Consider the following 12,009-nt stretch of genomic DNA (forward strand, 5'->3'; position numbering starts at 1 on the left):
CGTAATTTCACCTAAATGGAGTAGTATTCTTAGGATGTCTCTGCCAAAATGTTTCAGAACGTGCAATCAGCTTACTTATTTCTTGAATTGAACATATTTAAAAATATGACTTTTACGTTAAACAAACGGGAATTAAAGTAGGGTATAAACATCAAATAATTTATTTTTCTCCACCGTTGCCTAATTCTAATACATCCTATGGGCCTAGTCCTTCCTTGCTTCTTGAATGACATCTAGATCCATAATTTCTTTGGTCACTCTTAAATAATAAATGGTCTTCTGGTCATTTTTAACCGCCCTCTCCCCCAGTTGTTTTATTTCTGTAATTAGAATAGTGATTCTTTTACAGTGATCAAACTCTGAACTATATCTAAGGTTAAAGCTCCTTGCTCTCCAGTCTGGAGGCTTGTGTTCGTGAGAAATGCATGTACCTTCCAGATGTTTCCCACTTAGCATTTCCATTCCTTCTTCACACAACCACTCATTCCTCTTGGACCTTCTAGGGTTGCTATGTATATGTGGAGTTATTATGGCGAGAAAGGACAGCTAAAGAGCAGAAAGGTCTTTCTTGACTGGCACCGATAAGTATGGCATTCCACCAAACATGAATTCACAATCAAAAACTATAAAACATAGAAGGAAACAAGAAACTATGAGTGAGAGTTAGCAGAAGGAACAAACTTCAAAATTAGACACAAGACTGTAGATATTGGAACTACTGAGTATAAAATATGCAATTAGTATATTTAATGTATGCAAAGAAACAAGAATTTTATACAAGAGTAAGGAGCAAGACACTCAACAGTGAACATGCAGATTTGAAAAAGAACTAAATTAAACTTTTAAAAATGAAAAAAAAACTTAATTAAAATTAAAACTCAAAGGAAGGAGATTAGAGCCAACTAAATAGAAAAGCAGTGAACTGGGAGATAATCTTGAAGAAATTACATACAACACAGCACAGATAGACAAAGAGATGAAAATACAGATGCTACATTAAGCGATATGTAGCATAGAATGAAAAGGTCTGACATACATTTAATTGGAATTCTCAAAAGAGAGGTTAAAGAGAAGAAATATTGGATACGTTAGCAGCTGAGAGTTTTCCGTAATTGATGGAAAATGCAACCCACGGATTCAGGAAGCATAACAAATCGCAATCTGAATACGTGTGCTAGCGAAGGTTTTAAGTTGCCTTCTCTTACGCAGGATGCGATGCAGTTTGTCAGATCTCTTTGCAACTTAAGATGGTCCTCCCACAAATAGCTTCCTTCCTCCCTTCCCCAAGTGCCATTCCTGGCAGGCAAATGTGTGTGCCTTTCTGGAAAACGAGCCAGGTTCCATCACCGTGTCCAACCAGCTTTCCGTCTCTCCATCTCCTGAGTGTGAGCCAGTCTGCGCAGAGCAGTGAGAGTGGACACGGAATTTATCCAGGCCATAGCTTATTTAAATCTGTAAAAATATACGTTATGCTCTGTCAGTCCCACAATATTTATGTTTTCCTCTGTTACAGGACAGAAAACAATCTGAGGCAGTCATATGTTGTAGGATTTTTTTTTTTTCCTGCTGGAGTCATTGAATGTCAGATCATGAGTAAACATAGTTGCGTTAATTATGAGTTCTTGACAACAAATGTAGGTGAAAATGCTTTATTTAGTTGGAAACATTACAACCAAATTCATTTTGTATGTTTGACATTGAAAAAAATCATGAGCAAAAGTGAAACAAACATTTCCAGCTTTGATGCCGTGGCAAAGACACAAAAACAACTGGGCAGGTGACTGTCAGGAAGCAGATTTCTGACCCTCTTTGTCCCTTTTTCTTCCCACAAGGAACGTTCTCCTGGGGTAGAGTCTAATACTTTTGTTGACAACGTAGCTTTTCCTTAAAGCCACAGAGAGAACTTGTGTCTCTTGCAGCCTTCCCAGAATAGGTCCAGCTCCACCCACAGACTCTGACAAAACCTTTAATGGCTGTATTATCTCCCTCTGTATCTGGCCCCTCTTCGGTCTACCACATACTCCAAAGTGCAGTGAAGATGCCAGATAGTTGGCTTCTAAGCGGGTCACCCCCAATCCCCGGAATTCTGAGTCCAAATGAATTTGTACTTTGGATCCGAAATTTCTCTTGAAGAAGGATTCTAAACTCCGAAGCCCATTTTTATCAAAGCCTGTCCCCCTCTGGGTACGGCTAATGAAATTGGAACTGCCCTCTGTGAAGCTGACTCCCTGTACCATCGGGGTGGGGGACGGAGCTGGGTGGGACGAGCCAGCAGCAGTCTCCTCATACCGTGTTTCTCCGAAAATAAGACCAGGTCGTATATTAATTTTTGCTCCAAAAGACGCATTAGGGCTTATGTTCAGGGGATGTCATCCTGAAAAATCATGCTAGGGCTTATTTTCTGGGTAGGTCTTATTTTTGGGGAAACACGGTAGCTTCACTCCACTGATGGCATGTGCGTGAGCGTCGAGTCCAGGACTCCTCTCGCCTGACGTTTGGCTGTGCAGAGAAGCAGCCAGACCCCAGTCCTTTGGGAATTGTAGGGACTGGAATGAACCCTAGCCAGACAGTCAGAAGGCCTGGCTCTAGCATTTTAATAGGTAAAGGATTTAGCCTCTTTCAGCCTCAGTTTTACACTCTGTTTGATGGGACCACACATGCGTCCTGCCTCTGTCACAGATGCAGTGAGATAATGCATGTGAAAGTGGTCTGTAAACAGTAATCCCCCATGAAAATCATACAAATCGGATTAGTGTGGACCTCCTTGTACCCTCAGGCAGGGCCAAAGCGCGGGCTGCTGTGCACAGCTGCTCAGTATTAGCCTTGCTCCACTCTGGCGTTAGAAGGCCCTGGATTCGGCTTCATTGATCAGTTTCCAGGTGACTAGGACGCAGGATCCTGGCAGGACCCTCAGCCCCTGTGTTGGTGAACTTGGATGTCTGCAGCCTATAAATCAATCATAAACTCCCGTAAGATTCTGGCAGCATTTAAATCTGCTGTGGGGAGGATATATAATGTAGAAAGTATTCTTGCCCACCCCACTTTGGATCTTAAGGTAGAAGTGGGTGTTGATCAGCCAGACTGATAATTTGAATGCTTCAAAAAACGACTTATTTTTGCCATTTCCCTAAAGGTCTCTTTTCTTTCTATTCACGAACTAAGTTTTGCTCAGAATGACATCAAGGGAATGAGAAAATTACCTGTAATTCTTGTTGTCAAATCTGAGATTGTCACAACAGATCACTGTTCTCGGGTTGGAAACATCTAGAAGAGGCTCCTGGGGAGTGTTCCTGGCTTTCCTTTCTCTGTGCCTCTCCCCGTTTTCCTGCCCCTGGACCCTGGGGAGCCAGTCACCACTGTCACAGCCGGACTCCCTGGGTGCATGTCCCTGCCAGCCCCAAGGGAGTAAGAGGGACCTCACCAGGGCGTCTGAGGAAAAACTTTCAAAACCCAAGGAAGCCTCAGAACCAACTGTTTGGGGTCCACCAGGGGTGTGATCTCACATAGCATTTCCCAACTGCATCTGACCGCAGGACTTTCCTGAAACGCGTGTTCAAAGCACAGATCCTAGCTCCAGACCTACCCAATCAGTGTCCAAGGCAGGGCCCAACAATACATTTGTAACAGTAGCCGAGTAATTTGTATGCTTAGGCCATTTGGGGAAACACTGATCCAACAGAAAAGACCTATAGGCTCGGAGTCTAAAGACCTAATTAGGTTTGTGGCTTCACGAACGGTAGCGATGGTTTACTTCTCCATCTACAGAGAAAAGGGGGAGATGGATTACAACAATATCTGTGACTCCAGCCTCTTCCAGAGGCCGCCTCAGGTCTAATCGGATTACCTGTGAGCGCTCTGACTAGTGAGAAATACTGACAGTGCTCTCAGCGCAGGCGCCTCGGGTGTGAGTGGCAGCCCCTTGCCCATCCCCCGTTGACAGCGCCCTGTGCCAGGTGCAGAATGAGGGTCCTGAGAAGGGAGATGAGAGGCCCCTTGCTTCCGCAGGACCTTGGCTGTGTGGTGAGGGAGGCCAGCAGCACCCACGGCTGCACAGCTGAGCCCCCCAAGCAGCAGATACGGAGCCCCTGTGAGCGTGCTCGGGTGGGACGGCTGACAGGCTCCAGGGGTCCACGGCCGGTGCCCCACTTCCTCATGGGTCTGTGCACAGCCCAGAGAGGCAGCTCCTCCACCAGGGGACACCTCCTGCCCCTGCATCCACACACCGCACGTCCACACGCCCCCACGTCCCCACTCACGGTGACTCACAGGCCAGCGCAGCAGCTCACACATCTTCCGGCTGCGTCTGCGCCTCTCACCCTTTTCAGCCTAACTCACCTCTTTCAGTTCAGATTCTTTAATACTGGCTTTTCAGCTCACTGAGCACATCTTTAAATAAGATGGATGGATCACACACACAACACTAAAATATCACAATATAACCATTTAAGTAAAAAAAAACTTTAATTCTCTGGGTGTGTTGTAATGTATCCATAGCAATATTTCATAGTATAGGCATACCCCCCCCCCAGTTCCTCCTTGGGCATATCTTATCGCCCCTATTCAATTGCAGGGTCCCAATGGACAGAGACCATGCCTTACACAAGACTTATTTTGTACCCAAAGAAACCTAGGAAGGACGCTAACACGTACAAGCACTTCCTATGAGGACACACTGTTCAGAGCAGAAGAAACGAAAGGACGTTGAGAAAAGCCGGGGTGCCGAGGATGGCCGACTGTGCCTCCACTTGTCTGGTCAGCGCTATCTGCTGTCCACAGCCCCAGAAGCAACTGTTTTCTCTCTGGACTGAGGCCTGGAAGTCTGAGTGACCTATACAGCCCTGCGGAGGACACCCTGGTCCCACCCCCCAGGCTATTTCAGCAGCCTGTTCTCTTTGTATTTTTTATTGTCTGTGGTTTTATTGTCTTTGGAATTGCAGGCTTCCAATTTTAGCCATTCTTTCCCATTGCTCCCCTGAGCCTTCACCAAAATCAGACATGCCCCCGGCTACTCAAAGCCGTATTCTCTGTCTTTGCCACTGGTGCTATGGGGTTCTTTGGTGGTGAGAAACCTGACGCGGAACTCAGTATGAAGAGATACTAGCTACTGCAGCGACCCAGTATTCTCCAGAATTGCCTGAGCAAGTTGAAATCCAAAGCTGGTGACTAAGAAATGTTTTAATTATCTTTTCCCTCTGAACTGGGGCCCAAACAGACAGACTAGATGGAGGCTTTCAGAGGCCAGGGACACCAGCTCGTGTACACTCAGCACCAGGGGTATGGCTTGTGTCTTCCAGCTCTTGAAGTGCCAGCGCTGGGCTGACCTGTCCTCCCGGTTCCTCCTGCACAGGCCAATGCCGCCGTGTGTGCCGTTCTCCTCCACACGGTGCCATCAGCACATCCACATGCCCTCCCAGCCACTTCTTTATCTCATGGCACATGTGGGGCTGTTTCGGACATGCCATGAAGTAAATGGGTACCAGTGGAATGGTACTCGGAGAACAGGGCCTGGCTCCACTCAGGTGGCCCAGGAGAAGACCAAGGAGACGCTGAAGCAGAAACCGTCTTCCGAGGTCGTCCATGGGCCCACAGGTAGAGAATGGACCACTGCGGGGTCTGGGGGACAGCGAGGCCACGCAGCGTCGTCCTCCAGGGTTCTGACCCAACCATGGGTCCCACCATGATAGCGTGGGATGAAAAGCTTTGACTAGAGTCTGTCGGAGGAAGTGGAGACCGTGAGACACCTAAGGTTGGATGGAGTCGGGGACTCAGGGCCGAAGGGTCAGACGAGAAGAAAAAGTCAGTTTTCCTTGAAGAGAAATGAACATTTGAAGAACGCACCAACTTCTCATGCCTTGAGTGGGAATCAGCAATTGGGTTGGCTCAGCTGGGCAGTTCTTCTGTTGGTCTTGGCTGGGCTCACGTGTGTGTCTGCAGTCAGCTGTCTGAGGTGGTGACGGGTAGCAGGGCCCTTTGCTCTCGTCGTGTAGCAGGAGAGCCCAGGCTTACTTGCCTGGTGGTGACTGCATGGTTCCCAAGAGCAGCAAGACAGGAGAAGCCCACGCACGAGAATGTGTCAAGTCTCTGCTTGTGTCACATTTGTGACTGGGCCACTGGCCAAGTCAAACCACGTGGCCAATCCCAGATTCAAGGGCTGGAGAAACAGACTGTGCTTGATGAGAAGAGAAGAGTTTGGGGCCATTGTTTGCAATCTGTACAAATGACAAAGTCCAGAGAGATCTAGCATTGATTTAGGCAAAACCGCTCCGTTAAGCAAGGGTGTGAGCACAGGAAGTTCTTCCGGAGAGAGCAAATCCCTCATCTTCCAAAAGCAGCTAGAGCGGCAGCCCAGGGAGACCAAGAAACGCACACTCACATAGCCGGTGTCATGGACCTGGCAGAGCTGCGGTGGCAGAAACAAGTCATGGCAAATGAAGTACAAAAACAGAGAAGGTTGGGTGGAGCGTGTGGGGAAGACGGCCCCCATTCCAGATATGATGAGAACACCCGTTCCCTGCAATTCTCTCATTCTTCTCTATTTTGGTTGCTGCTTTCTCCTCTTTTTTTCTCCCTCCTCTTTTTCCTGTGTGTTCTTCAAGCATTTATCAAAAGGCACCTGATGACAACCTACTCAGAGGGCAGAGGGAGGCAGGGCTCTGTGTGTGGCACCCACCTGTGGAAAGTCCAGGAGAGGGGAGGCCGGGAGAGCCCTTATCATCCAGGACTCAGATGTCGGGTGTGCAGCAGAAAGACAAAACATTGTTTACATTCTCAAAACAGAAAAAGGAGTACCGCCCACACAGCTTTTCAGACACTTATCCTCTCTTTCGTTTTGTTCCACCAATTCAAGAATGTCATTCAGAACAGAAAATTGAAGTTATTTCTGTGACCGTCCAGCATGTCACTGTCACTGAGCTCACCGAAGGCTTTCTGATTTTAGTGTAACAACAGTCATTGACTCGTATGTGGGACGCGATGGGGATAAAAGGTATATTTAGCCCGAAGCTACCCTCCACCATCAGGAGAAGGCCTCCTTCTAATGGTAATAATAAATTCTTTCGTTTCTAAGCACAGCCCAGGAGGTATAGAAACGCAGACTGTAGGCAGAGGCTTTTTCTGGAGCTTAGCAATCCTGAGCTAACTCCCTTTCAGAATTGGAAAAAGAATCCCGGTTCAGCTAAGGAGACTGGGCAGGATGAACTCCATGGGCGAGACACTCCGTGTGTGGGAATGTTCTCCCCCGTAGTCATTTTCATGGTAAGTTTCTCAAGCGAGTGCGATGGGCACTGAGGTTTGCAGTCAGCCTCCCTTGGGCTGCCCCCCATCCCTTGCCAAAGCAAAGATCAGCAAACCTTCCAAGGAGGTGGCCAGAGAAGGTCCTGGGCCTGCTGGCTCTTGTCCCGTCGTGTGCTTCTGATTTCTTGTCATCCACAGAGATGTCTTCAAACACACCTCAGACCACGAGGGACATCCTGGTTGGAAAGTCACTCTGGGGAAGAGCAGAAAGAACCCAACATTAGGCCACACGCTAGTTAAAGAAACCCAACCCAACCAAGTAGGGGTGCTGGGCAGACCCTGGCTCTTAGGACATTTCGCTAGGCCTGTGACTGACAGCTGTTCCTAAGACTCAGGTGGTGCAGAAGCCAACATACATCTGGGAGAACTTAGTTCCATGGCCACAGAGTAACTTCTCGCGTCTTTGGGGACAACGACAATGTTCACAGCCCCCCCACCAGCTAGTGTGGATGGTGCACCTCAACCTGACCTCACCTGAAAGCTCCCTCCCCACTCACAATACTTTGGTCTTTCCACTTCTCTACTTAGAAGCCACAAAAGACGTTTGATTGTTTTAGAGAGATCAAGAATCATGTCGAAACCTTTGTCTGTTCATGTCGTCTCCCCATAATACACACTAAGGAAAATGTCCAGCTTGGAATCCTGAAAACAAAATGGTAGGAGGGGCAGGGTAATTGGGGGGGGGGGGGACAGAAGCAGTTGGGCTTGGAGAATGGCCTCCAGGTTACGGAAGCACCTTGGTGACCCACAGTGGAGCCCCGTGACTGTCCCCCAATGTTTCTTGGAGGTCCAGAGCTCACATTTGGGGGCTGAAGGATGGAGTGTGCTGCCCGTGGCATTTAGAGGGAAAGCAATCCAGTCTTATAAGGCCACTTCCACGAGAGACAAGTAACGGCAGGGACCAAAAGATTTCCTTCACAGGCACAGGGCACAGCAGTTTCCACTCGGCAAAATGTCAGAGGAGGAAAGAAGTACTTGCTGTCCTTCGCAAATAGCAGTGACTACTAACCTGCTCTGAGATGTGGACTCTTCTGGGGGTTTGATGGGGGCTCGGAAACCTCACCCCAGAGGGGCTGGGGACGGGGAGGGATGCGCCTGTAGGCATGCGCAGAACGGGCTGCACGCAGGCCCCAGAAGCCCCCCTAAAGGCCTGCGGTGACAATGGCACCTGCAATCCCAGAGGCTTCTTAAAGCTGGTCGTTAATGATCCAGCAGTTTCCATCTACGCGTAACCTGCGACGTCCGCCCTTTCTGGCTCTCCATAAGGACACGTCACCTGTCCTTATACGGGGAGGTGGGCACCCAGCCCCGGGCTCCCACCGGCTGCTCCGCCCTCCTGCCGCCCCCCCCCCCCGTGACCGTGACCGTGACCGTGACCGTGGCCGCGCGGCCTCACCGGCTTCTTGGCGGGCTCCTTCTTCCTCCTCTTGTCCGACAGGTCGCGGCCGCGGTGGGACGGGACGCGGCTCAGCTCGCGCTCGCTGTAGGGCGGCAGCGCGTCGTCCAGCTCGTCCCCGTCGTCGTCGTCGCCCCGCGGCGCGCGCGCCCGGTAGGTGGCCGGCGGCGACCAGGCGTAGTAGGGGGCGCCGCGCCGCGCCGGGGTCTCCAGGCTGCCCCCGCGGCCCGGGTGCTCGGCGGCGGCCGGCCGGCTCACCAGCCGGGGCAGCGGCGCGGCCTCGGGGGTCCAGGCGCGCTCGGCGTCGGCCAGGGGCTCGCGGCTGCGGCTCCGCGCCCCGAAGTACCGCTCGGGCGAGTAGCCGTCGGGCGAGTAGCCGTCGGGCGGGCCGTCCGCGAACAGGCCCCCGCGCGCCCGCGGCTCCGCGCGCTCGAAGCGGCCCCCGGCCCGCGCCTCCAGGCTGCCGTCCGCCCGGCGCGCCCGCGGGCCGTAGGAGTCGGCGAAGGCCGCCAGCTCGTCCATGGACACGGCCGGCACGCCCGCGGCGAAGCTCTTCCGCGACAGCATCTCCGACTTGGAGCGCTGCTGGCTGCGGGAGAGGGGACACCGTCAGGCGGCCGGGAACGGGCCTCGACCGGGGTCCGGAGACCTGGGGCCCAGGCGGCTGCGCACCTCACTCCGCAGGGTCGTCCTCCGTGAAGGGAGGGCGACGTGTCCGTGTCGCGGCTCTGTGTCCGGATGGAAATGGGGTTGTGTGCATAGAAACACTGTGATGGAACATGCTGTGGGGCCTTCTGATCATTATGTGGCCTCAGGCTGACAGCCACCTCTCCCCGCTCACACCCTCAAGCCCGCTGGCGAGGGTGGGGGTCGCTTGCCACACAGCTGTGGCCCAAACAGCCTCCAAGGCACTTGGTGACAGACAGAGAGGCCCTTTCCTCTCTCAGCTGACTGCCGGGTTACTTCTGGGCAGCGGGCCACAGGGACCCGTGGGCGGTAGGTTTGAGAGAAAGGCAGTGTCTACTGGCCGGGAAGGTAGAGGACAGGTGAGCAAGGAAGGTGCTACTGGTGGGAAGCGGCTGTACAAACGTGGAGGCACATCTCAGCCGTTCGTTGGTGCTGTGACCCGGGGTGAGTCCCTTAGCCTCTGTAAGTGTCAGTTTCCCCAGCTCAAAATGGGGACATTAATAAATAGTACCTGCCTTTTAGAGTTGGGAGAATCGAATGCAACAGTATAATGTGTTTTGCATTTTATCTTTCATGTAACAAATGATCAAAAATGATGGAGAAGGTGGTGGCATTCTCTATAGGCCATAGCGTGAAATTCATGAGAAGGGCGAGGAAAGGTCCACAAGGTGCATTAAGGGGTCAGAGGGCCTCGATGACGACTTCTACACACGGTGTCACGAGTATCCCCTTGCTTCATACAGGTGGGAGGGGGTGTTCAATAGCCCATAGAAGGAGAACGGCAGGCACAGCGGCTCCCCAGCAAGCCAGCCTCAGGTCGCCCGGCCTCCCGCTCCCACCCCTCACGCCCAGCGCGGCCCCCTTCACCTGTGCCTGAAGCTCTCCCGGTCCCCTCTGTTGTACTCCAGGCCCGAGGGCCCCCGGCTCGCCCCACTGCCGCCGCCCATGACACCCGACCAGTAGTCAGTGTTGCTCTCCAAGTCCCCGGACACGGGGAGCTGCTTGCTTCGCATCTGATGGTAAGACTGGCGGAAATTGCCATCCTCCTCGTGTAGGGAGCTGAGTTCTGAGATGGTGTTGTTATCTGCGGGGACAAAACCAGGCATGACAGAGCTTTCTACGTGAGACAGGATGGGCTCTCCGACCAGAGCTGAGGCTGGGTGCCTCTGGGAAACTTCCACGCGAGGGCCTCAGCCTGTCCAGGTGCGGATGGACCTGAGCTGTGGTATTGGTGTGTTTAGCACAGCAGGAACTGGCTCCAGCTAGAAGCACACTTGCCCTCAGGGAGGGCGGCCCCCTCCGCGCTCTGTTCTTAGACCAGGAAAACAATTATTACTGTTCCTCCTACGGCAGGCTTCTCTGCAGCTGCCTCCCCCTGGTCCGTAGGCATCCTTGTTCAAATGTTTTTCCTCTTGGGTAATTCTGTGATGAGCCGTGGGATCCCAGGCATGTGGACCCAATGGGGGGAAAGAGAGAGATGCCCCAGATCACAGTATCTTCCCTACTGGTGGCTGAGTCCCAAGATGGACCCTCAGGGCCAGGACTGTCCGCTGCTGTGAGACGCCCCATTCCAGCCCCTCCACAGAGCAGGGAGTCCACGGGGCCAAAGGCCTGTGCGGACCTAGTGTCTGTCCATCCACCTCCCTCTGGAAGCTTATCCCAGAACTTGGAAAGCCTCCCCAGATGGCACCATGTCCACTTTCAGGGCTGAGGGAGACCCCTTCCCCTCCCAAAGAGGAATCCAGGTGTACATGGCCATGGTGACCAGGAAGCAAAGGGAGGATTGGCTGCACTTATGGCCTGTGGGCCTCCACTGTAGTGGCCCAGCCCCAAAATGTAAAAGCACGGTGGGGGGAGGACGCTAGTCACAGCTAACTCATTTCCTAATGTGGTCTAGGTAGCTTTTTGCAAAAGCACTTGTGCAAAAGGACCAGAATTACAATCTGGAAAAAACAAAACAAAACCCCCTGTTTATTTATAGAACTTTGAAACGGATTGAATTTCATTTTACTTAAAAAATAAATCTAGTGAATCTATTTCTAATGTAATTCAAGTCCCTTGTTTTCTAAAATCCTTTGGTTAGAACTTCAAAATATTATCAGAATCAACATTGACAACGTGTAAAGTCTGGCTGTTGAGTGAGAGGTAAGCCAGGGCAGGGTGTGGGAGGCACAGATGAGGGCCTGAGGTTGCCGCTATTTCTTCTCCTCCCTGTCCCCACCAGACCTTGGAGGAGCAGAGAATTTTTGCTGGTTCCCACCTGCAAAGGGGCGGGAGGGCCTCCCCCACGGCACACAGCCTCCTCGTCCTGTCTTAGCGGCACACAGGGCTGACCCGGAATACCATTCGAGTGGGTCATGTGATCGTAGGTTTGGAATTATAATCTAATTTTTAAACCTTTCTTCCTCCTAAGGAGAGTGATAGTGCCTATTTTAAAGGAAAATAACTCATACTCTTGATGAACAAAGTCTAGAACCTTCCTTTTCTCATGATTCCAATGAATTTCAATCTTCTGGGAGCTATACAGGTGAGAACTTTAAAATGTGCCAAGTGTGACAATTGTCCGTAGTCAAGTGTGACTACTGAAAAATCATATCATTGGTTCAGAACTTTCCTTAAACTTCAGGGAACAG

General features: G+C 51.4%; 1 protein-coding gene across 7 annotated transcripts in view; it reads right to left on the minus strand.

Moving 5' to 3' along the window:
• Nucleotides 1-1,633: 1,633 nt before the first annotated feature.
• ILDR2 (immunoglobulin like domain containing receptor 2) overlaps nt 1,634-12,009 on the minus strand; it is a 54,754-nt gene continuing 44,378 nt past the window's right edge. For all 7 annotated transcript variants that reach the window (XM_074322458.1, XM_074322457.1, XM_074322456.1 and 4 more), the window contains 3 exons: nt 10,244-10,460; nt 8,690-9,278; nt 1,634-7,486 (listed from right to left, as the gene is read on the minus strand). In XM_074322458.1, coding sequence (XP_074178559.1) covers nt 7,451-7,486; nt 8,690-9,278; nt 10,244-10,460 — 842 coding nt within the window. In that variant the 3' untranslated portion in view covers nt 1,634-7,450. The remainder of the gene's footprint in view (nt 7,487-8,689; nt 9,279-10,243; nt 10,461-12,009) is intronic.

This window comes from Rhinolophus sinicus, linkage group LG17 (assembly GCF_036562045.2).
Source record: "Rhinolophus sinicus isolate RSC01 linkage group LG17, ASM3656204v1, whole genome shotgun sequence".
Lineage (NCBI taxonomy): Eukaryota > Metazoa > Chordata > Mammalia > Chiroptera > Rhinolophidae > Rhinolophus > Rhinolophus sinicus.